General features: G+C 42.8%; 1 protein-coding gene across 1 annotated transcript in view; it reads right to left on the bottom strand.

Annotated features, from left to right (window-relative positions):
* The window catches only part of sspo (SCO-spondin), a 73,587-nt gene that overhangs the window by 23,884 nt on the left and 26,890 nt on the right, over positions 1–22,813 (bottom strand). Inside the window, exons 50-101 of the mRNA XM_063874052.1 lie at positions 22,542–22,617; positions 22,371–22,392; positions 22,100–22,220; positions 21,674–21,887; positions 21,414–21,555; positions 21,145–21,319; positions 20,808–20,980; positions 20,642–20,716; positions 20,371–20,526; positions 19,978–20,136; positions 19,727–19,891; positions 19,456–19,647; positions 19,247–19,369; positions 17,998–18,127; positions 17,590–17,715; positions 17,253–17,344; positions 16,702–16,905; positions 16,448–16,618; positions 16,106–16,361; positions 15,891–15,937; positions 15,616–15,786; positions 15,391–15,525; positions 14,650–14,786; positions 14,476–14,570; positions 14,349–14,398; positions 13,842–14,012; positions 12,952–13,122; positions 12,766–12,845; positions 12,482–12,651; positions 11,317–11,363; positions 10,967–11,167; positions 10,456–10,626; positions 9,927–10,127; positions 9,714–9,843; positions 9,380–9,600; positions 8,967–9,119; positions 8,677–8,843; positions 8,335–8,480; positions 7,623–7,843; positions 7,345–7,380; positions 6,895–7,059; positions 5,720–5,926; positions 4,993–5,160; positions 4,738–4,872; positions 3,962–4,199; positions 3,674–3,826; positions 3,516–3,562; positions 3,217–3,387; positions 2,866–3,042; positions 2,314–2,469; positions 1,947–2,071; positions 70–209 (exon numbers count right to left, since the gene is read on the bottom strand). Of these exons, the coding sequence (XP_063730122.1) occupies positions 70–209; positions 1,947–2,071; positions 2,314–2,469; positions 2,866–3,042; positions 3,217–3,387; positions 3,516–3,562; positions 3,674–3,826; positions 3,962–4,199; positions 4,738–4,872; positions 4,993–5,160; positions 5,720–5,926; positions 6,895–7,059; positions 7,345–7,380; positions 7,623–7,843; positions 8,335–8,480; positions 8,677–8,843; positions 8,967–9,119; positions 9,380–9,600; positions 9,714–9,843; positions 9,927–10,127; positions 10,456–10,626; positions 10,967–11,167; positions 11,317–11,363; positions 12,482–12,651; positions 12,766–12,845; positions 12,952–13,122; positions 13,842–14,012; positions 14,349–14,398; positions 14,476–14,570; positions 14,650–14,786; positions 15,391–15,525; positions 15,616–15,786; positions 15,891–15,937; positions 16,106–16,361; positions 16,448–16,618; positions 16,702–16,905; positions 17,253–17,344; positions 17,590–17,715; positions 17,998–18,127; positions 19,247–19,369; positions 19,456–19,647; positions 19,727–19,891; positions 19,978–20,136; positions 20,371–20,526; positions 20,642–20,716; positions 20,808–20,980; positions 21,145–21,319; positions 21,414–21,555; positions 21,674–21,887; positions 22,100–22,220; positions 22,371–22,392; positions 22,542–22,617 (7,575 nt within the window). The remainder of the gene's footprint in view (positions 1–69; positions 210–1,946; positions 2,072–2,313; positions 2,470–2,865; positions 3,043–3,216; positions 3,388–3,515; positions 3,563–3,673; positions 3,827–3,961; positions 4,200–4,737; positions 4,873–4,992; positions 5,161–5,719; positions 5,927–6,894; positions 7,060–7,344; positions 7,381–7,622; positions 7,844–8,334; positions 8,481–8,676; positions 8,844–8,966; positions 9,120–9,379; positions 9,601–9,713; positions 9,844–9,926; positions 10,128–10,455; positions 10,627–10,966; positions 11,168–11,316; positions 11,364–12,481; positions 12,652–12,765; positions 12,846–12,951; positions 13,123–13,841; positions 14,013–14,348; positions 14,399–14,475; positions 14,571–14,649; positions 14,787–15,390; positions 15,526–15,615; positions 15,787–15,890; positions 15,938–16,105; positions 16,362–16,447; positions 16,619–16,701; positions 16,906–17,252; positions 17,345–17,589; positions 17,716–17,997; positions 18,128–19,246; positions 19,370–19,455; positions 19,648–19,726; positions 19,892–19,977; positions 20,137–20,370; positions 20,527–20,641; positions 20,717–20,807; positions 20,981–21,144; positions 21,320–21,413; positions 21,556–21,673; positions 21,888–22,099; positions 22,221–22,370; positions 22,393–22,541; positions 22,618–22,813) is intronic.

The following is a 22,813-nucleotide window of genomic DNA, read 5'->3' as shown; positions in this document are numbered from 1 at the left end:
CACGCTGTTCTGTATAAGTTGAAAACTACTCAAGTAACTGATACATAAATCATAAGGCCATGGTCTAACCAAGTACTGCAGCCTATGTTGACTGTGGCCCCCTGGGGGAGGGTGACAGGTGTGGGTGGTTGTCCGGAAGCTTGGTGCTGCGGGTGGACGCAGCCACACTCCTCTGGAGGAACACAGGTACCATTCTGCTGCAGCAGGCCCTGAGAAGATCATCACACAATTCACAGAAAAGGAGAGCGGATGCAGTGATGTTTTTTTTGCTTTAGTTTAATTTGATTTGAACATGGCCCAAAATAAGATGCACATTTTAACTGAAATATTCTTTTTCCTCGTATCTACAGATTCACGCTCAATAATTATATATATGTAGTATAGTAGATTTATGTTGCAGGGATTCACTTTGAAAAAACAACAACATTTTAAGCAGCTAGGATCAATACTTTTTATCACAATACTAGTTTAAATTACAATGTAAAATAAATCCAATATAATATATCAAAGGAGTTACTCTAGTGACACAAATCCAGAGCATATGCAGCTCCTCTTGGCTTTACAGGACTAAATATGCTACTTTTACATTGTGTTGGCTGTAATTTAGCCCAATAGAATTTTATTTTTCAGATATTCTACATATGTTTATATTCCGATTATTTCTAAATTGTTTCAACGTTTATTTTGAGGTGTTTATATTGTACAATTGTTTATTCTCTACTCTTTTTTTTAAATTTCCAATTATGTGCAATACTTTGTGTTACATGCTGCTGTAACGAAAACATTTCCCAAATTGGGATAAATAAAGTATATCTTATCTTTATAGTGAGTTTCAGTAAATGGTTTAGTTGTCTTACTGTTTTGGTAAGTCGTTTCTTAAGAGTTTTTTTGGCTCTCCTACAATCTGTTGGAACCCACTGTACACTACCTGCTCAGCCCCAACCAGCACACAGACACAGTTGGAGACTAGCTGTGGAACATATAGTGGAGCACTAAGCAGCTAAAGAGCCAGATATTTCCCTCAGGACTCGGTAGAGACCAAAAGCAGACTTAAATAAGAGTGTATATTGGACTTACATTCATCAGGTGAAATAAACAACCCCAAATAAATGATAACAATGCACTCTGTGTTAATAATAAATGATTTCCAACAAGTTTGCCATTTTGTTACTGCAGGAAAAAGTATTTAATGACATACGGAAAAGTAATCAATGGTTGGGAAATTAATTATGCTACTGGCGTGTTTTACACCTCTGGGGATCTGCTTTATGCTATTTCTTTCATTTATCTTCTCCCACTGCTGCTGTAGGTGCTGAGAAAAAGTGTTTTTTTTGGCAGTAAAAGCTGGAAGCCCCAAACTGAGCCAAAAAAATACAGAGTTGTCTTCACAACGACAATATGAAGCAGTGCACATTTCATTTTCTAAACACAAATACAGTCCAGCAATATGTGACTATGTTTACATGCAAATTGAAATGTTATACATTTAAAAAAACTGTGTCTCATGCTTTAAATTGCAATTTAAGGGTTTATGATGAGTTCATTTTGTCTTGACATGTCTTTCTTGTACCTCAAGTGTATATATTAGCTCTAATTAAAGTTTAATAATAGACTGTTCACGGTGAAGTGTGTTTGCCAGTGTGATGACAAATGAAAGAAAAAGCTTGTTTTGCATCCCAAATATTTGATTAAATTGTGTTTAACTACCTGACTCACATAATTATCAACAGACAAGAATGTGTCTTTAACTACAGTATCACCATAAGTCTCAACTGCCATGTTTATTGTCAGAAACCAGAATCCTGAACAATTGTTCACATGTTGACATATTCAAAATGATCTCATTTAGTTTGACTTTATTGTTACTAAAACAATGTGAGGGTGAATGATGATTGAACACAGTTTTTCCTATATAACTATAGAATAATGGGTAATGGAATCCTCACCTGTGGGCAGTAGCAGCCAGGTGTACACTCCTTGACTCCTAAACACAGATCCCCATGGCCCTGCAGCACACACTGCTTCTCACAGGGAGCACCACAGGCTGAGTACTCAAATGGGGCTTCACAATCTACAAACATAAGAAAAAAAAATCCCAGTAATTATAAAAAGGATATAAAACAAACACAACCATATGCATAGACCAGGTCAATCACAATCTGCCTATTCCTGTGTACATTATAGACGCCGATGTGCATAAAAGGAATATCCAAGTGCACCTTTAGCATTAGAACAATGAGAGGATCACAGACAGGCCTCTTTGTTTGATACAGATATATATAAACACACTTGTTTCCATGGTTGTTTACTCACCACCGCACTGACTGAGACTGCACGTCCTGCTCTGGGTTTCAACAGGAGTGCACTGTTGCCCCCTGGTGGCCGGGGAGAGAGCTACACGGTAGCGCTGCTGCCTCTGAGACTGACAGGAGCACGGAGACCAAACACTCCACCCCGACATGGGACAGTCTGCAGTCAGAAGAAAACAAATCCATCAGTCTGGTGCTACATGCAGATTTTTTCGTGATACACTTAGAATCTGTGGAGCAGCCCTTTGACTTGTAGTCACGTGACCCCTTAGTAGGGCTTATAATACTTATATACCAAACAATATGTCTTCCTCTTCACAATCAATATAAAGCTAGCTCTCTTACTGGAATCAGTAAGATATGACTTGGACTGGAAACAATATTTTTTTATTGAATAGCAACCCAAAAAGAATGGATAAATCACAATCTTTATCAAATACATGGTCAAACAATTTCAGTTTAGCCTTTAGAAATTAATCTGGACAAGGATACACATCAGATTCTGAAACCAAGCTGAAATCAACCAAGAGCAGCATTTGTTGAGTGTTGTGTGCACCTGGACAGGGCCGTTTATAACACAGCTGGGTCTCCTCTCTGTTCCTCTCAGCCTCGATCTCAGAGGGACACGCTGCATCTCCCCCCTCCTCACACACACACACCCTGCGGCGCGACACAGAACCTGCGCCACAGCTCTGGGAACAAGGTGACCATGGCGACCAGGGGCAAAGATCATCTGTGGACAACAGAATCAATATGATCAGGGCAAATGTGAACTGTATTGCTGACATCCTTCTTTCAAAATAGTACATACAGCTAATACAATATTTATGGGAAATCTTATAACTGGAAATGATGTGCGTCTGTTTTTGGTAATGGAAATATATAATTGTAGCGATTTTTAACAAACCCAGACAGGGAGGAGTGTGACAGTCCTGTGCTTCTCTTTCCGGACCGCTGCAGTGAGACCCGTTGTTCCGTGGAGGGGGGTTGATGCATGCCCGGGTGTGAACCTGGGTGCCTCGTCCACAGGTCACTGAGCAGTCAGACCACACTGACCATGGGGTCCAACCACCGTCCACTAGACACAACATACAGCATCTGGTTATTGGTCACTTAACATAACACATCTGCAGTAGTGGCTGTGTTATTTTACCACATTTTCACCCACTTTGTTTACTCTTGTCTAAAATAATTGCAGTGACCCACCTCTGCAGTCAATGTATTGGCAGTAATCTCCCTCTGGGGTGCATGTGCTAGGAGGAAAAACAAACGTGTTAGAAACACAACATGATTTGAGTGCTCATTACTTTATTATTTATCAGCCAAATACACATTTCCTTCATGTTTTTGTGCGTCACTCTCACCATTGTTTACACTCGCCCTGCAGCCAAGTGTCTCCCACTGTAAGCTCCTGGTCGTCATGGAGACAGAGAGGTGGGCAGGGTCCGGGGTCGCAGGATTTATGCTGAACTTCCTCAAACTGGCAATCAGCTCCTTCAGTCTCTGGGATCAGAGACCTGACACACAACAGAATGTGTGTGTTCTGGTTTACTATACTGCGTTTTTCTCATTAAAAATAAATATATTTTGCTCAGAGGGTGGGGGTTATAGCTTTCAAAAGAAAAACTGCTTTCTGAGTTTTTTCCCCTCACCTGTATCTGGTTCTCTGGCCCTGCCCACAGGAAACGCTGCAGAGTGCCCAACTGGACCAGGAGCTCCATGTGCAGGAGGCCTGGCAGCTGTGATTAGTGCAGAGGAGCTGTCCGTCAGAGCAGCTGCAGTTGTTACAGTCCACCTGATGCACGCTGCCGGCTGCCCAGATCTGTCCCAGTGAGTCCGTACAGTCACACTGCCACAGCTGCACACACACCCCGTCCTGCTGCAACTGGCCTGGACACACACACACACAAGTTATTAAAAAAGTGTACTTTGTTTTAAAAAAGGTAGGCCTAGTTATTGCATTGTAGCAGCTGGATTAGGATCATAGTTACTAGCCCCGCATGCACTGAACTAAATTTAATGTGTTCCTAATTTTCACAAATAGAAAAGGTTTAGGATTTAGTCATTTACCTTCACCTGTTTCAAGCCATGAAAATTGTTTCATTTTTACTGATTCTGTTTTGAAATTTCTGCATCCAATACAATTCCCAGTGTGAATGACACTGCATTTGCATAATAAAATGTAAATAACAGAAGAGCAACATTTGGAGAAAAAAGATCTATTAAACTCAAGACTTAAAACCAGCTGCATGATTAGATACCATTATATATATCATTTTATAGCTTCGTCAAACTAACCCTATGGCTAGACAGCACTCAGGCTCATTGATATACAGTACAGTTTGTTCAAACAAACACACACTTTTGTTTATCTTCTGAATACAAGCAGACACTAGGACACACACACACACACACACAGCCTCAGTACCTTTAGGGCAGCGACAGCCGGGCTGACAGTCGGTGTTGTCCTGGCACTCGATGCCCTGCTGCAGGTCTGAGCAGCGCTGTGGACACTGGTTGGCACACGACACAAATTCCTGGCCTGGCGGGCATCCTTTCTCATCTGACACAATACAAACAGAAGGTCATGAATATGTTCCATGATGCTGCAGTCATTTTCTTTTTGCCTCACCAAGAATGCTGATCAACTGACTGATTTTGGAAGACAAAAGACTAGTCTCACCGCAAGGTTTGGTGTTGCAGGGTTTGACCTGGTTCTTCTCTCCTTCACACTTCTTCCCTCCGTTCTTGGGCGGCGGGCTGGAGCAGGAGCGAGTGCGAATGGAGCGTCCGCCACCACAGCGCTTATCGCAGCGGGACCAGGGACTCCAGCGAGACCAACCTCCATCCACTACATCAGCCACACATAAATAAACCGAATGAAATGACATAAAATACAATACCAGTGTTTTTACAGGTTTTTTTAAACAACAAATAACATCCAGACTTTACCCAAAATCCTAATTTCAGTGTATTACAACTGCTGTTTTTAAAAATGTCAGCCATTCCTACTGTTTATGTAAACAATGTATCTATCAAAGACACTGATAGGGGGTCAAAATGCTCCAGGTTCACCATGTGACAATTATTTTGTGGCTATTTAATTAATTGCTAATTATTTCACTCAAGCTGAATTCATGGCGAGCAAACCACAAGCATTATTATCTGAACATAGTATTAACATGATGCATTAACTCTAAGATTGTGTTTAACAATGCATACTATGTTGGAGAAATGTACGGGTGAGGGGTCAGCTAACAAAATGAAAATCCCAGACAAGTGTCTAACTGAAACATATTCGACATCCCTAAACTAACTACTAATTCTCCAGACAGGAAGTAGGGGTACAGTCACAGTCAGCTCTCTGAACGGATTTCAGATTGCATCTACATGCTGATCAGGTGGCTGACCTCTGCAGGGCTTGATGTTGCAGAAGCGATGCTCCAGGTTCCCTCCCAGGATGTCTTCACACCAGGAGCCGTTGGAGCGGGGACTGAGGAAAGTTCGGAGCCTCTGCTGCTGACCCACTCCGCAGGACCGAGAACAGGAGCTCCACTCCCCCCAATCTTTCCACGAACAGTTCCTCCCCGCACAGTCTGTCCCCTCACACACCTCGTCTCCATCTTGGAACAAAAGGCATCACAGCACTTTGAATTGTAGTAGGCAATATTAGAAGTAATATATTGCCTTGTTTAATCAAATTGAGATGCTTTGTGTTGCTGGTATCTCATCCCCTTTTTCAATTTCTTACAATGAAATATGTATTTTTTTAATGTAACAAACTGTAGACAGGGCTCCTTTAAAAGCAATTACGTTAAATGAGCAGTTTATGAAGATTATAGTCCTAGTCTGAATAATTAGAATTTCATTCATAAGACAAATTGTCTTCCTCCTCAGGCAATTGCTTGTACACACATTTTTACACAAGTCACACTGCACATACTGTAACACCCCCATCTGGAATACAACTTTAGAGAAAAATCCTCAAGTAAACACTCACAAGATTTACAATAAAATCAGATCCTATGTACAAACTTCACAAGTATCGATCGAACGCCCCTCACATGCAGCAAGCGTGTTCTTATCTCGTCTGATGTGTGTGTTATCAGTAAATAAAACAGTAATTCCACACACAAAATCTGGATCTGTGGTCTCTGAGATAAGACGATGAATGATTACACACAAAGCCACAACACACACAGTGCCCAAAAGCAAACTAACAGCTGTTAAGACACTCAGCTTGTGTAGAACTTTTACCAGGGAAAAATTGAAGATTAATACATCACATGCTCTCTCACACACTGGAATAATTAAATCTCTGTTGTCGGATGTAAGCCCTTAGTGAGGCAGCTTTCTTCTGTTTTTTTGTAAAAATGTCACTGAGCAGTGCCTGACTTAATATTCACACATCCACTTAATCAAAAACTCGGAAATAAAATGCTCTACTGTTAGCTACTGGAGTACTGGAAGTTGAGTTTCTTTCCTAAAAATGAACAGGCTAACAATGTAGGTGAGCAGATGGGGGGAAAAAAAAGACTCCGCAGACTTCAACGGCTGCAAGGAGAGAAACTGTGAGTGGTTGTACCTGAACACTGGGGCAGGTTACAGGCCTTCTCTTGGTGAGAGCTTCCAGAGCAGGGGGGTCTGACACACTGTCGGTGACGGGACTTCATGGCCGGGCTGAGGGCATCTGTGCAGGTTTTAGTGCAGGGACTCCATATTGACCACGGAGAGAATCCAGCATCCTCATCTAAAGGTCAAAAAGGAAGAAATAGGATTAAAAAAGGAAAGCTTTTGAAATACTACTTTTTGTTGCTTGAGGAAAAAGATGATAATATATAGGGTTGAAACTAAAAGTAATTAATCTCACTAGCATGTACCATTAAGACACATACACTGCAAAGACCTGTAAGTGATAAAAGCAAAAAAGACATGAAAGAAACCAAATAAAAAAGTAACATATAAAAAAATATTCTTAACGATCAGTGGAGAAAACTCTATTTGTCATTTCACCTCACTTGAAGAGATAATTTACCTGGTAAAACCGGTTCTTCAGTAGGACCAACAACAACTGCAACAAGCAAAGAAATGAAAATCAGTACAAGCTCGCTATTTAGAAGACTGTACACAAACAAGCAGTGTATTGATCATGAGTAATAGACAGCATATCCCTTTATAATTAAAAATCATAACTGATTTAATTTACTTTTGACACACTTATTCTCTCATTACCAAACCAATATACTGTACTTCACCTACTTTATCCCTAAACACCCACACTACATACAGTACTACCTCAACTATCCACTGTACCTGGGCAGTCAGGGGCCTGGCAGTAGGTGGTTTCCTGGCGTGGCCCCAGGCAGTCCCTCCCTCCGTGGGCTGGGGCAGGCCGGGTGCAGCTCTTGAAGCGGGCCTTTAATCCCAGACCTCCACAGGACAGCGAGCAGGGGCTCCAGGAGCCCCAGGGGGACAGACCACCGTCAAGTGGGCAATGCTCAAAGGAGCAGTTCCACCTGCCATGTTCACAGCCGCTACAGAACAGAGGGGGGGGGGGGAAATTGAGGTGTAAGTGATCTGAAGAGTGTAACGAGGAAAGCAGTCATCTTTATGGAAAGGTTACAACTTTACAGTTAGGAAACGCTAACTGTAAGGACCACAAACTAGGATATACCTTATTGAGTTTTAATTAGACATTTTAAGAACCAATAGCCGCGAAAAGAATTAAGAGACCACTTCAGCACTATCATGTTCTCTTGTTTTATTATTTATAGACATTTCAGTTAAATGTTTTTTTTAATTATTATTATTATTGTATTCTATAAACTACTGACAACTTTTCTCTACGTTGGAATTCAACAGACACTGGAATAGCTGCGATACATGTAGAGATGAAGATTCAAAACATTTCTGGAGCTGTATACCCTCTAAATGTCCAACAGTAGATGACAGTGTGTTTTGTAGGCAAAGTGTAAATGTATCAAATATAGCACAGCTCCAAATATTCAGAACATTATCTGCTCACCAGGTGCTGCAGTCATGGACCAGTGTGTCTCCAGACTGAAGCTCCCCACCGTCAGTGATGTTATGGAGGAGCAGAGAGGAGACAGGTGTGACAGAAACACTCTGCAGAGAGGCCAGGAATTCCCTGTCCACCAGACAGGGACACTCCTGAAACACACATTTTAAAGTTAGAATTTCAATGGTACATTCATTTCTAAAAAGTAAGTAACCTTGCAGTGACAAAATGTGGATTGAGGATCCACAATGACTAGAAATGTGTTAAATGTTACCTTTATTTCCCATTGCTAATTCTAGCGTTTGATAATATTGCATGAGTTGTACTTAAGTTGGTAAGGTCACCCACCTGCAGGCAGACACCATGGTGTTGGTAAGTTTGGGGGGGGCAGTGGCAGCCTTCCTCACAGCCATCTGAGTAGCATCCCTCCCTGCCGCTGACGTGAGCGCAGCTGAATGGACAGCCTTCACCTCTTTCACACTCTCTGTACAACCTGCCAGGGGGGCAGCCCACTTCTGAACAACATAACATGCACAGATTAAAGGAAATCAGAAAAAGTCAGCAGGATACCCGGAATCTAAAGTAATGAGAACTTTGATTCCAGAGTGACGGATATTCTGCAGGCAATCAGGACTCACCGAGGCAGACCTGGCTGTTGCAGGTCTTGCTCTGGCGGCTGAGGCCGCTGCAGGGTGGATGTCTGCAGAGGCGAGAGCGGGACTGCTGTCCTCCACCGCAGCTGACAGAACACACAGACCACCGAGACCAAGGGAGCCACGGGCCCACCGAGTCTGCGAGCAAAAACTCAGATGTAACACATCATAATGAATTTGGGTCAAATGTATAGTACTTTATTCCAAAGACTGTTTATCTACTTAAAACATCTCTTTGTCATATTTACAATAGTTAAGGTTTGTTATTTCCAAGAGGGTCTCGAGCATTATTTCCTTAAATGGGTAATGTAAATCCACACTACGCTGACAGTTTATGTTTAAGTTTTGCTTTAGTTTAAAACCTCCAGCCTTAAGATGGCTTGGTCAGTCAGGACTACCTGTGCATATGTGTGTGTTGCAGTCTTTCTGCTGTTCAGCGACTCCCAGGCAGCCTCTCCCACTGCTCTGAGGGGACGGGTTATCACACTGGCGTCTCCTGAACTTGACTCCCCCTCCACAAGACAGCGAGCACTCAGTCCAGCCCCCCCATTGGCTCCAGCCACCATCAACATAGCAGCCAGGGACTGATTGACACTGCATAACCCCAGATTCGCATGAACTGAGTTGAAGGAAGAAAGATGACAAAAAAGAACACATTTCTTTTTAATATTTATACATTGAACTGAATGAAATGTTATATTAAAATCATTTTAATCTTCTGCTGTGCAGTACCAGATTTTGCAGTCACTGACGATGCTGTCTCCTGGTTCTGCAAACTGCCAATCAGATCCACCAGGCCATTCCCATGATGCATTACTGGAATCTAGCCCACTGAATGTCAATCCTATATCAGAGACAATATCTGTTGATTAGCTTATCTTAGTAAACTTACAAAAATAATATAAAGACTTTAACTAATTTAAGATAAACCAATTGGGATCCAACCTGTAGCCGAGCTGTTGTGGTATTTGCAGCGACACTCCTCCCGGGCCACACACACTCCATCCTGCAGAAGCATGTCACCTGGACATCCGCAAGTCTGTCTGCATCCAGGTGAGTCCAAGCACTCTGTGTCACCATGGAGATCTGAACAGGAGCGAGGACAGGGCTTCCCACAAGGCCATTCTTCTTGGCCTCCACCACAGTCTGCAGGAGAAAGAACAGGTTTAAGAGAATTAACACATCAAGTGGAATAAAGGGTTTTACATTTAAATATGCTATCTCAGAGTTTTTGAAATATATAAAAGCAAACTTGAAACTAATCACACTAGATGGAAATATCAAGTTCTTCAAGGGAGGACAGGGCGAGCTCCTTAATCTTCCCTTTCCTTTATAAAAATGCAAATGTACTGTATATCTTTTCACATCCTTATCAGAGCTTGAATGTTATTCTTCATTTGTCATTTTCATCCAGTACCCTAAATTGGGGCGGTATATATGAGTGCTTCACAATACAGTCCTTTATTATGCTGACCAGAGCAGACGGTAGTGTTGTCATAGCAACCACGTCTCTGCCTGCTTTCCCCAAGACAGGGCAGCCCACCGAACCTGGCAGGAGGACTGTTACACCCCCTGGTGCGAGTAGATGACCCGGCACATCCATCACACTCTGACCAGGCTGACCAGGGGCTCCACGAGCCGTGGACTAGAGAGAGAGAGAGAGAGAGAGAGAGAGAGAGAGAGAGAGAGAGAACAAAGTATGTTATAGTGATTTAGTACTTTATCTGTCTTCCTGTAAACAAGAAGCAGAGATCATAACATCCTTTAAAAAAGACATGTTGATAGAATGGAACAAAAACAAGATAACATTGAGTAGATAAAAGGAATAAAAACCTTGCTACACTACTTACTTCATCTACAGGAGCTACTGACAATGGGATCTGGGACATGTTTTTGTTCCGCAGTGACATACATTACAGTTTCTTTGATCAGTTGGCTTGACTTAACATATGCTACTTATTATTGTGAACCAAAAGTAGTGTTACCTGGACAGAATGTGATGACAGGGCATGGCTGCCTCTGGATTTGAACTCCGACCCCGTTGTGTATTTCCTGTTCTCCAGAGCAGGCCACTCCTCCAGACTTGGGCTCAGGGCAACTGCAGCTCCTGTAGCGGGACACCGACTCCGCCCCACAGGTCCTGGAGCACGGAGTCCACTCTGACCAGTTACACCAGCCGCCCGACACTGGAAACACACAGATATGCAAAATCTACATTTATGGCTTTCCCTTGACATTTTTTTCCTACTTAAATGTTCTTTTAATTATGAAGAAAATAGAAATAGTGCCAGTTTATTGCTCTAAAAGTACTGTTATTTGCATTAGTCTTACTCACCTGGACAGGGGTCTCTGGTGCAGTTGAGCCTACCACCCTGACAGGTGCTGAAAGAAGTCAAAACTCCAACATAAATATTTTACTTTCCCTCCATTCTGATGAATACATTTCAAATATCAATGTGATCTGTGACCCGCTCTATCGAAATCAGTCATTTCCAGATAGACGTGGATTTGTGTAAAAAACTCGTTTTTGGGGTTCAGGTGTTTTGTCTGACTTTAAATAAAAAAAGTCGTGGCTTTCAGAATATGAAACTTGTATTGCCAAATTCACAAGATAAAAACATTATTGAAGCTTGTAAAGGGAAGATGACAAGCACCTGTCAACTCGCAGTCTACTACTACTCAGCGCCGCTCCCCCTCCCTCCCGCTGAAATTATGAATGAAAGGTTTGTAGTAATCATAGATAACACAGCAGGGTCCGTGACAGTTTGATTTCATCTGATGTCAAATAAACAAAGTCTTGGCTTTCTGAATGTTAACACTAGAACCGCCACAATGGGTCAGTTTGACCCCTCATGTATGCATAATGCTGCGCTATAAGTTGCCGCTACACCCCATTTCCAAGCAACGCTTAATGTTTAGGTGTCCTTTGATAAGCAGGCAGTTATACCATTAGCTATAGCTAGCTGGATCTGATCGATATGAACATAAACACGAGTAAAGTATAATCTGACGCGAGAGAGAGATCAGTGATCAGGATCAGCTGCTGCTGACGGAGAACACGCAGCTCCGCCCGGATCACCTGCAGCTCCTCCACAGTACGGACTGGTGAGCGGAGCAAAACACACACTTCAAGTTAGACCGTACACATTTAGCTATTTATTCTACCTCCGCAACAAAATGAACTAGTTATGAATACATTTATTCTTTATTGTCTGTCGGGTCACTCTGGATTAGCAAACTGCATGAGACAGATATGGACGAGCTGTAAATATCTTAAAATTGATTGCTTACTTTGAAGGTCTTTTTCTCAAAATCATGACTCGGTGACAGTCATTATATAATGTGACATATTTTGCTCAGTATTTGGAGTACAAAAACAAAAGCTAGGAATATCCTCTTTCTAACACTGTATATAACTCAAAATGGATTTGTGGGTCAATGTGATAGAGCAAGTCACATCTTCATTCATATTATGTGGTTCTTCCATGTATTATTCTGACCAGTTGTTACATCCATCAGGGGCTTCAGTGGTCTCCCCTGGTTCCAGCCTGTTTCCAGTGCTTAGGTCTATGCAGGGACAGTCTTCTCTCTCCACACACACTGTACCGTTAGCAGACAGGACTTTTCCCTCTGTACAGTAGCATCCAGGCTCACATTGCCACTCACAGTGCTGAGGGAAAGAAAGAAAATGACCTTATTATGACCAGAATTCTTCATTTCTATCCATGGCTTGATGTTTAACCAGTGGTAATGGGTCAGCTGGAGTCAGGATTAGTATACTCACAGCCAGGTCATCACAGGAACGAGGGCAGGAGGGGCCACAGCTACTGAACGCCGTGCCTGGGACCTTAGAGCATGGCGCCACTGAAAACACACACAACATGACATATTTTTCAAAACCCAAAGTGCACATGTCGACCAAACACATAATAAAAGCCTCATCTGCATTTTAAACACTCTGCGAACATACCTGGACAGTGGTTAGTGTTACAGGCTATGAATTCAGATCTCAGTCCCTCGCAGTAGTTCCCCTCCCCCTCAGGACGAGGACTGTCACACTCTCTGCTCCGGATTTGAACCCCTCCACCGCATGACTTGGTACAATCCGTCCAGTTGCTCCACCGACTCCAGCCACCGTCCCCTGGTAAGAGCCAACACATCATGATGAAGTAGTGAAAAACAAATAAAACGTCACAATAAATAAACACTGTATCTGTTGATATTTAAGAGCTGAAAATAGGTGAATCCCCAAGGAACTGTACAACAAAATTATAACCTTGGTTTATATTTGTGTTAAATTTGCATCTCACTATTTAGATAAAAATCATAAAAGTATAATGAGACTTTTTACCAAGTTATCCAGCTTTGATTCAAGCCAAATCTTAATAGATAGATAAATAGAAGTACTTTATTGATCCCAATTTGGGAAATGTTTGCGTTGCAGCAGCATAAAAACAAGGCATAGTAATTAAAATAAAATAGCATTTAAAAAGAAAGTAAAAAATATACTTTTGGGACTTAAAATGTACACAAAATATAAACAAAAAAATATATATAACGCAGGATATTATACGTACATTAAGTGTGAAAGGTGTGGAATATTAAATAGAATAAATGTATCGTTTGAGGAGACTCTGTTATAAATCAAGTGACCCATTATCAGCACTCTCTGTACATCTGGCTTCTGAAAGCAACAAACACACTCCCATATGAGCTGTCCAACAGCAACAAGATACAGACAATCAATTTTTCTTCTTCCTTGTTTATTTTCCATGACATGGAAACCTTGTTCTCAGGGCGACACTTGTTTAACTTTTTCAACTGCAAGGAAATACAAGAAAACCCCAGAAACAAGCTCACGGTCACATGGAGCAGTGAGGCAGACTTGGTCCTCTCTGTGAGGGCCCATACATGGCAGGCCACTGCCTGAGCGCTGGGGGCTGGAACAGAAGCGGTATCGAGACTGAAGACCTGCTCCACACGACACCGAACACCGACCCCAGGGAGTCCACAATGACCAGTGACCATCAACTGGAGAGAGTACATGTTGGTATAGAATACACAAATACAGCCTGGTTCAGTGAGTTAAAAGAGGACTCTAGGAAGAATTGCATCATGGTGGATTTTCATGTTGTTTTGCATCACTACAGCTTCATTTTTAGTTATTGTGATGTTTCATAATGTCTAGTTTGACTAATATTCTTAGTTACACACATTCAAAATGAGAGATATTGGCACAGAAAGAACTGTTACTGTTATTCAAACTATGTGAAAGATATACCTAGTCCAACAATTATTGTACAGCTATGAAAAGAGAGCACAGCAACAGTGTCTGTATTGAAGACAAATTCAAAATGTTTTACCAACCATTGCACCTGACTTGAGAACAGTTTACCAGCCTCCCTGCTTCACAAGTACTGAAATAAAAAGTGAAATCGTTACTTAGATATTTTTGGCTCAAAGAGCTATTAATGATTTAAGTCAGTTTCCTTACCAGTTGTTGCAGTCTGTGGGCACAGTATCCCCGGGTTTGTACTGCTCTCCATCCAAGTCACAGCGACATTTAGACTCCCGCACACACACACCATCCTGTAATTAGGTTAGATCATGAACAACGAGGTCCTGATGACTGTGCATTTGTCTTTGCACATGTGTTTGTGGTACCCACCTGTTGGACAGTGCCCTGTGGACACTGGCAGCCTGGTGTGCAGTTCCTGCCGAGGTCCATTGTGAGGTCCGTACAAGACACTGCTCCTTTCACACACTGCTTCCACTGCTGGCCTGGAGGACACACCCTCCCGTCTCCTGAGACAGCAACACACAGTCCGAGCAGAGAGCCGTTTAAACATTCTCAGTGTTGTCAAACACAGAAATCTGATGAAGGGACAAATCAATATCTTTCTGATGCGGACAGTGATGTCAAAGCTCCTTGATAAACAATAATAACAAAACACTTTTTTGGCAAGCAAGTGCTTGAGTCTAAAACAATATGTACAATATGATCTATGATCTGGGAATTAATTCAACCTTTAAATACTGATGTTGAAATACATTTAACATAAAGTTTCCTCTCCATCGTAATTTTAGCATTGTACATGCCTCACAGAGCAGGATTTGATATCATAGAATAAAATGTTTGAAAAAGCCTATGTTTTTATTATCTTATCATCCTTTTTTCATGATTCCCTGTGACAACAATAAAATACCATTTTAATGATTTTTCCACGTTTCTCTGTAAATATGTTCAAACACTTTTAAGACATTGAATACATTTTTCTACTTCTTATTGTTTGCTTCAGCAATAAAAATGTAACAGAGATTGTATACTCCATGAAGCTGTCGTGTACACATTTATACATTTCTGATATTAAATATGACAATATTTATGAGAGTGTAGGTCTTGCTGTACCACAGGCCTGCAGGTTACAGGCGCTGAACTGCTGAGAGGTGCCGTGGATCCGGATGGGCCCTCGGGTCCGGGCCCTGTAACCTCCTCCGCAGGTCACTGAGCACGCTGACCACGCACTCCATGGCTGCTTTACACCTTCAGACATATCCCAACTATATTATCATTTCAATTTCAATTAATGGATTCTGTGTATAATAACATTAGCAAGAAAGTTCTTCTCCTCACCGAAGCATGGTTCAATGCTGCAGGTGTCAATCCCGACTTTGTCTCCTCGGCAAGGAAGACCCCCGAAAGCAGCAGAAGGATTGGTTCCCGAACGATACCGCCTTCTCACCCCGACATCACATGATCGACTGCAAGCGCTCCACTGGGTCCAGCCGCTCCAGCCGCAGTCCACTGAAACACACAGGAGGATAAAAGGCAGAAAATGAGATATAAATGATAAAACAAATTAAAGACAGTAAGAGAGAAGAGTAAAGGCAAAGAGTCAAATCCCTCACCAGGACAGGTAGCTGCTCCGCACACCATTTCCCCATTTGTGCAAGTACTGTTTGAGATGCACAAGAACAAAAGTGAAGTCTAATTTAAGTGATGGCAGTCAATTCTAACCAAAAAATATATTATTTAAAATAACAGGCACAATTTGATATTGAATTTGTAGATAAAAGTGTTATTTAGTTTATTTTGCACAAAGATTAGTTTTGGCTAACAGTACCAGTTATTGCAGGCATCTATAGGCAGGGTGGCCCCGGCTGGGTACGTCCCCCCCTGGTGGTAGCACGGGCACTGAGCCAGGAGCAAGCAGCTTCCGTTGAGCAGGTAGAAGCCCGGGGCGCAGTAGCAGCCGTCGTAACAGGCGGTGGCGCACTCCACCTCCGCGGGGGTCATGTCCAAACACACCCTCGGACACGCACCACCATGAGCCTCACACTCTGCCGGCGTTAAGTGGACCATGCCCTCTGGGCACACACCTGTGAGGAGTAAAGACAGGCATTTATCCAATAGGGTGAATAAAATATTCCCACCTATTTTTCTGTGGTCCCCCATGATGTAGTACCTGAGCAGGGGTGTGAGTTGCAGTCTCCTGTCTGAATGTGTGGCCCCGGGCAGCTGCTGCCCCCATGCCGTGGCGAGGGTGAATTGCAGAATCTTTGTCTTGTTTGGACGCCGGAGTCACACTCTGATGAACACTGAGACCACAGAGCCCATGCTGACCAGCCACCGTTCACTGAAAGAATACAATTCAAATCTGATTTTCTTTTCCAGAGGGAACAAAGAAATGATGGAAATGTTGATTTACATCTGTTGTACCTGGACAGTGTACAGTGTTACAAGGCTCTGGCTCTTCGCTGTCTCCATCGCAGGCAGAGTCAGCGTGTGTTTGGTTGAATTGTGTGAGTGTGTGGTTGCAGCTGCGGAATCGTCGTCTGATTCCCACATCATCTACATGGTTGAAACACGTCTTACTGCACTCTGACCAGCTGGTCCATTTACTCCAGACTCCATCTGGTAACACTGCACAAGAGGAGGATAAAGTCATCGTACACTGCAGGTGATGAGTGTGCAAGGCATTTACAAAACTGACATACTGGCATGAGACTTGCATTTAATTATTTGAAAAAGAGTCTTTAGACCATGTGACTTATTAAACTGGCTTTATTTTACTGTAGGATAAGTAGTTTTTGGGGAAAGTTGCAGTACCATATGTAAAGGATTTGTTGCATTATAGATCTGATCTGACAAATGTAAAATGCCTTAAAAAGCTTTTGTGCAAAACAAATCCCTTAAAAACAACACATAACCTTACGCTGAAGTACAGTGCAGTACAGTACATGGGGTTTGAGTTACAGTAGTATACCTACCAGGACGGCAGGGGGCGGAGCAGGGGCGGACCTCCGAGGAGTCCCCTGGACACAGCTGGACTCTGACTGCTCCAGCTGGGTTCACTGGAGACCTGAGGAGATAAAGACAAAGCATAAAGACACCTGGTCCAGATTGTATAGGTGGTCTGTGAGCCGTAAACAAATGCATCAACACACATTAACTTAATACCTGTAGGGAAACTTTTTCAGGATAAAATAAATACAGCAACTGACAATTTAAAATCGTAACTGAAAAATGACAGGGATGGAGTTGATAGCTTTTTGAGTGTCCCAAAGAGTAAGATCTTAATAAATGTTTTAAATGAAACAGGCTCACCTGTAGCGTTGCTGGAGTCCCTGACCACAGGTTACACCACACGGTGACCAGGACGACCAGGCTGACCAACGACAGGTCGCCACACAGAGGGAACTGTCACAGGTTACTTGTCCGTCCATGCACACGCTGAGGCAACAAATACACACATTTCTTTAACTGTTTTTTTAAAATAACACAAGGCAGCAGTCAAACTATGTGAGACTTTGCTCTGAGAAACGTATTAATACAAATAAATATGACAATAACTTGAAAAAAAATGACTCAAAAACAGTTTTTAACAAAAACCTGAAATGAATTTAAATGAAATATTTGCTATTCTTATTAGCATTTTAGAAATAATATCAATCAGGCAAACCAGGCATGTATTCAGAGCGGGGAAAAACATTTGAAATAACTCTTGTCCCTCACCATGTGGTGCACTGGTCCCTGCTGACTGTCTGTCCAGGCTGCAGTGTGTGACCTTGCCAGAGACACACACATTGGCTGGAATTCACACAACGCCCTCCCTGAAGGTACCGACCATTCGGACAGCGACACCCTGGAAAAGATTTTAGGTCTTCATTGGCATTTGAGCTAGGGCTGAATGATTAATTGCATTTGCGATAATATCGCGATATGACAAAACGAGATTTTCCAACCGCAAAGGCTGCGATTTGACTGGTCACGTGATCTGGTCACGTGACTTGCGAGCGAGCCGAGCCGAGCGAAGCCGAGCAGGCAGGGAAAAAAGTCAACGCTGCGCTTGAACCTGTTGCACAATGGCCTCAGGCTCGTCAGAAGAGTGCACGGCTGGAGGTTTGGTACCAAAGAGTGGCAGCACGTCAGTTGCGTGGAATTATTTTGGCTTTAAAAAGGAAGATGCTGCGCAACGTCAGGTATTGTGCAGAACGTGCCTCGCTACTGTTGCTACCTCACGAGGTTCACGATTGTAATCACGATTGATTTATTGCTTGTGTTTGTTGAAAAATACATGAGAAGAGGACCTTCAAAAAATAATCGCATAATAAATCGCAATTGCAATATTGAGGAAAAAAATCGCAATTAGATTATTTTCCAAAATCGTTCAGCCCTCATTTGAGCTACCACTGAACTAGCCTTTGTTAACTTTTATCATTCCAGAAGCTTCAGAACAGGTCTGTTGGTTTTAAATCTGCTTTGCTTTGTTGTCCAAATAATGATCGTTAGCCTTAATTGACATTGGACAACAGATCATTTAATTTAGTTCTGCTAGATAATTTCTAGTGAATTGTATAGTGCTAATTTTGACAGAACTTGAATTAATTTGAACAGTAAGAGCTGATTGATTCTGGCAACACTAACTAAACATATCTAAATTCATGTCTAAAAAATGACTTTTAATCCTTACAATTTTTACACTTGTAAGAAAAGGCAACTTCAATGCAATATAATGCCTCTAAATATGTACAATTAATTAATGTTGAATGTACATTAGACTAGCATTTCAGTGTAAGCGACCATTCATATTTTTGTTGTGGCTCTTCCAAATCAATGCAATATCTAGAATTTACGTTCTTCACTGTGAAACTGGAACGCAATAAAAATGACCCTCAATCTACATGATTAAAGAGGAAAATTATGACATTACTCCACACATTTGAGTCAAAAAGGACATCTAACCCCCTCCTGTGTGTCTTACCCAGTACGCATGCTGCAGTGCAGTTGCTGGAGGAGCTGAGATGTGAGCAGGTAGGAGGACAGGGCTCCACCCGTCCAGCCTGGCAGTCTGCCTCGGTAACCAGCACCATGCCTCCCACACAGCCTGAACAAACAGGGAGTACATGTAATTAGAATTAGATATGGACCAAACACTGGCAGAGTTTATTGTTTGACAAGAGTATGCCCCACCTGTCTGGGTGCCGATGTCTGTGGTGCAAGGCTGGCTGTTGCAGCTCTGGCTCTGCAGGGTCATTCCCCCGCAGTCCCGCCCACCGTTCTTTGGAGGAGGAGCGGAACAGGTTCTGTTCCTCTGCCTGACACCACCTCCACACTGAGCGTCACACCCTGTCCACTCGCTCCACTCTGACCAGTGACCATCAACTACAAAAGGACAAGAACCGTGAAATCAGAAACCTGGTGTTTTATGAAGGAGTTGTAACATCAGATTGAGGGAACAGACCTGGGCATGCTCGAGGGAAACAGGCTCGACTATCAAACTGAGCTCCACCACAGGCCCCTCCTGGCAGAGCTTCCCTCAGAATGTCCCTCTGCCTGAACAAGGAGCCCAGACCACAGGACACACTGCACACACTCCATGATGTCCACGGGGACATGATGCAGTCCACTTTACAAGAGAGGATAAAATGTGTCAGAATATCCTTTTTTTGTTTTGTCTTATTACCACTTTTACCACGTGGGCTTCTATCTTACCACAGTCTTTCTCATCTGATCCATCCACACAGTCCTTCTGCAGGTCACATCTGCGGTCCAGGTGAACACATTCCCCACTGTTGCAAGAGAATTGCTTGTGTGAGCAGGGGCTCGGCACTTGGGGGCTCCGTGTAGTCACTGCAGGCCTGGCTGTTGTGCCTGATAAGACACGGGAATACAATAAAATAACAATTTTAACGCACAGTTTTTCCAGCAATTATACATCATTATATCATAATGCCTTTCTGTGAAGTTCATCATGAAACATAAACATGAATGCATTTTCAAAAAGGTCAATAACAGCTTTTTTTACATTTGGTGTTTGTAAAATAAAACATTTCTATTCTTCTGTACTTTCACTAGTCTGCCCAGTGACAGATTGTAGATGCGTACCACAGCGCTCTTCATCCGACCCGTCCAGACAGTCCTGCCTGCCGTCACACACCTGTGCCGAGTCGACACAGCCATAAGAGCGGCAGACAAACTGGCCCTCAACGCAAAGCACCCTGGGTTTACCGTCATCATCGGGGGTTGTAGCGTTCCATGGGGCTGTAAAGGAAAAATAAAGAAATATACATGTCAATATGTGTCTTTCCTGTGTAAGTGTTCATCAATGGGTCCTGCCTGGTTAATGGATAACTAGTGAGGCTGTTTTGTCTCTCACCTGTAGTGGTTTGCAACCCAGGTTTTCCAGGGGGGCTTGTGGTGAGATGCAGTCCAGGGTGACCTGTCGTGACCCCTGGGAATATGAATGGTTTGAATAATCAAACATGACTTGCAAACAGACAACCAATAAGGGAAAAGCAGACTTTAACAACAATTGATTGTACCTGTACTTGAGGTTGTTGTGACCCCAGGGCTTACGACACCAGGTTTTCCACCTTGGGACCTGGTGGTATGGAGGCCTGGGGCACCTGTTGTAGTGTCACCATGGTAACCTGGTCCCCCTGTGGAGCTGGTCTGGTTCTGCAGCCCTGGAGAGCCTTTGGTCGGAGCCGTACCAGAGGAAGAGAAAATAACGTGTACAAAAACAGACATTGATAAGGGAAATAATCAAAAAGATGCTGTGTGTTTTGTGACTCACAAGTAAGGCAACTCAATTGTGCTGGTGTGGCAGGATTCAAAAGAAGATTAAAAACATACATGACAAAACATTAGCCCTCACCACAGTTGATCTCGTCAGAGCTGTCTTTGCAGTCCGGTCGACCATCACAGAGCACAGAGACAGGGACGCACTCCTCACCGTGCTGGCATGCAAACAGGCCTGGCTTACAGCGCTGCACAGTCACTCTCCCACCACCAGAGGGGGATGAGGTCACACTACTCGGGGTCACCAGCTCATCTAAAATAGCAGGAGGAGAGGAGAGTTTCACGTTAACAATAGTATACAAGAGGAGTTATCATTTTTTTCATTTCACATTTTGTTGATTCCTTACCTCCTCTGCAGCCGAGGATCTCCGCCCGCAGGTAGAAGGTGTGTCTGAACTCCACAGGGATGACGCGCAGGTAGCGAGCTCTGACTAGCCGCCCGAGCCAGCGGGTCACAGGGGTCCTGCCCACCATCCGCACCTCAAACACCTACACCACCACAGAGAGGACACATGAGCATACAAGGGCTTTATAATGTCTAAAATGTTACTTTCTCATATGGGGATGTTTCTGAATACAGGAGACACATTAAAGACTAAATAAATACCTTAGCAGGGCCACCCGGGTGTCCATCCTCAGTAAAGTCTGTGAAGAGGCTGCTGTGCAGGGCGAAGGCCAGGCGGTATTTAGTGAGGTAACCCCACATGCGCTCACTGCCCTGGGTCACCACCCCTGATACCCACGTGGGCTCCAGGAAGTCCACCTGAAAATATGGCTGGGGATCTGCAGGTAAGGGGCTCCACCCAGGCTCCATAACCTGCCTGCACAGATGAAATGGTTTGTTATTTTTCTGTATGCTTTATATTGTTTTGTTATTTTAATGCATGAAGAGAATGACATCAATTTTTAAACCAGTATATGCCTTAGGGTAAAAGAAATAAAGTTTGAATCACCTTTTTTTGTGTTCTTTCTGCTTTAGATATTGTGTGTTGTGTTTTTCTTTCCAGTATTTAGTATCTAAAAGAGCACTCACACATTAGGGACGATGTTCAGTCGGCCAGCATCAGCAGGGTTGTTTTCCCAATACGAGGATGAAGACAGCTGGCCGTATCGAATCCTCCCATCCTCCAGGCCAAGGGGAGAGGAGCAGACGCCTGCAAGAATGTAAAGATTTTTATAACCATTTAACAGAGCCACTTTGGCGAACTGAACTATTAAAACAAAACACAATAAAGGATATGGTTTGCGGTAATATATTTTTGTAATTGATTGTTAATGAACTCATGTGAACTGTTTACACTTACCACGATGTCCTGGGCCACCATTCTGTAAACACAATAGAACATCATTTAAATGTATGTATATGTATATGTACAATTGTTAACACCAGAAGTATTTGTGTCTTGTTCTCTCTTATAAGTGACGAAGAAATTAAGTATTTTGAATATCTGATGAGTCATTGAAGTGTGGTTTACCGTTGGTGTTACTGCAGGATGAGTAACCGCCGCTTTGTATGGAGTCGCGAGAGGAGCTGGGGTTGGTGTGTGTGGTCTGTAAATAAGCACACAACCATGAAAACACCTAACATTCTTCTTCATCACTTTAAAGGTCTCCTTTTATGCTATATTTGAACAATAAATTGTAGGGCAATATCTATACAAAACATGTCTGAATTTTTTTGCTCAAAATACCAAACAGATGCCCCATTGTAGCATGCATCATCCCCCTCTATTTCAGCCCTGTTCCT

The sequence above is a fragment of the Eleginops maclovinus genome, chromosome 21 (genome assembly GCF_036324505.1).
Source record: "Eleginops maclovinus isolate JMC-PN-2008 ecotype Puerto Natales chromosome 21, JC_Emac_rtc_rv5, whole genome shotgun sequence".
Classification (NCBI taxonomy): Eukaryota; Metazoa; Chordata; class Actinopteri; order Perciformes; family Eleginopidae; genus Eleginops; species Eleginops maclovinus.
Note: the sequence above shows the minus strand (reverse complement) of the source record. Positions and strands in the feature narration are given on the sequence as shown.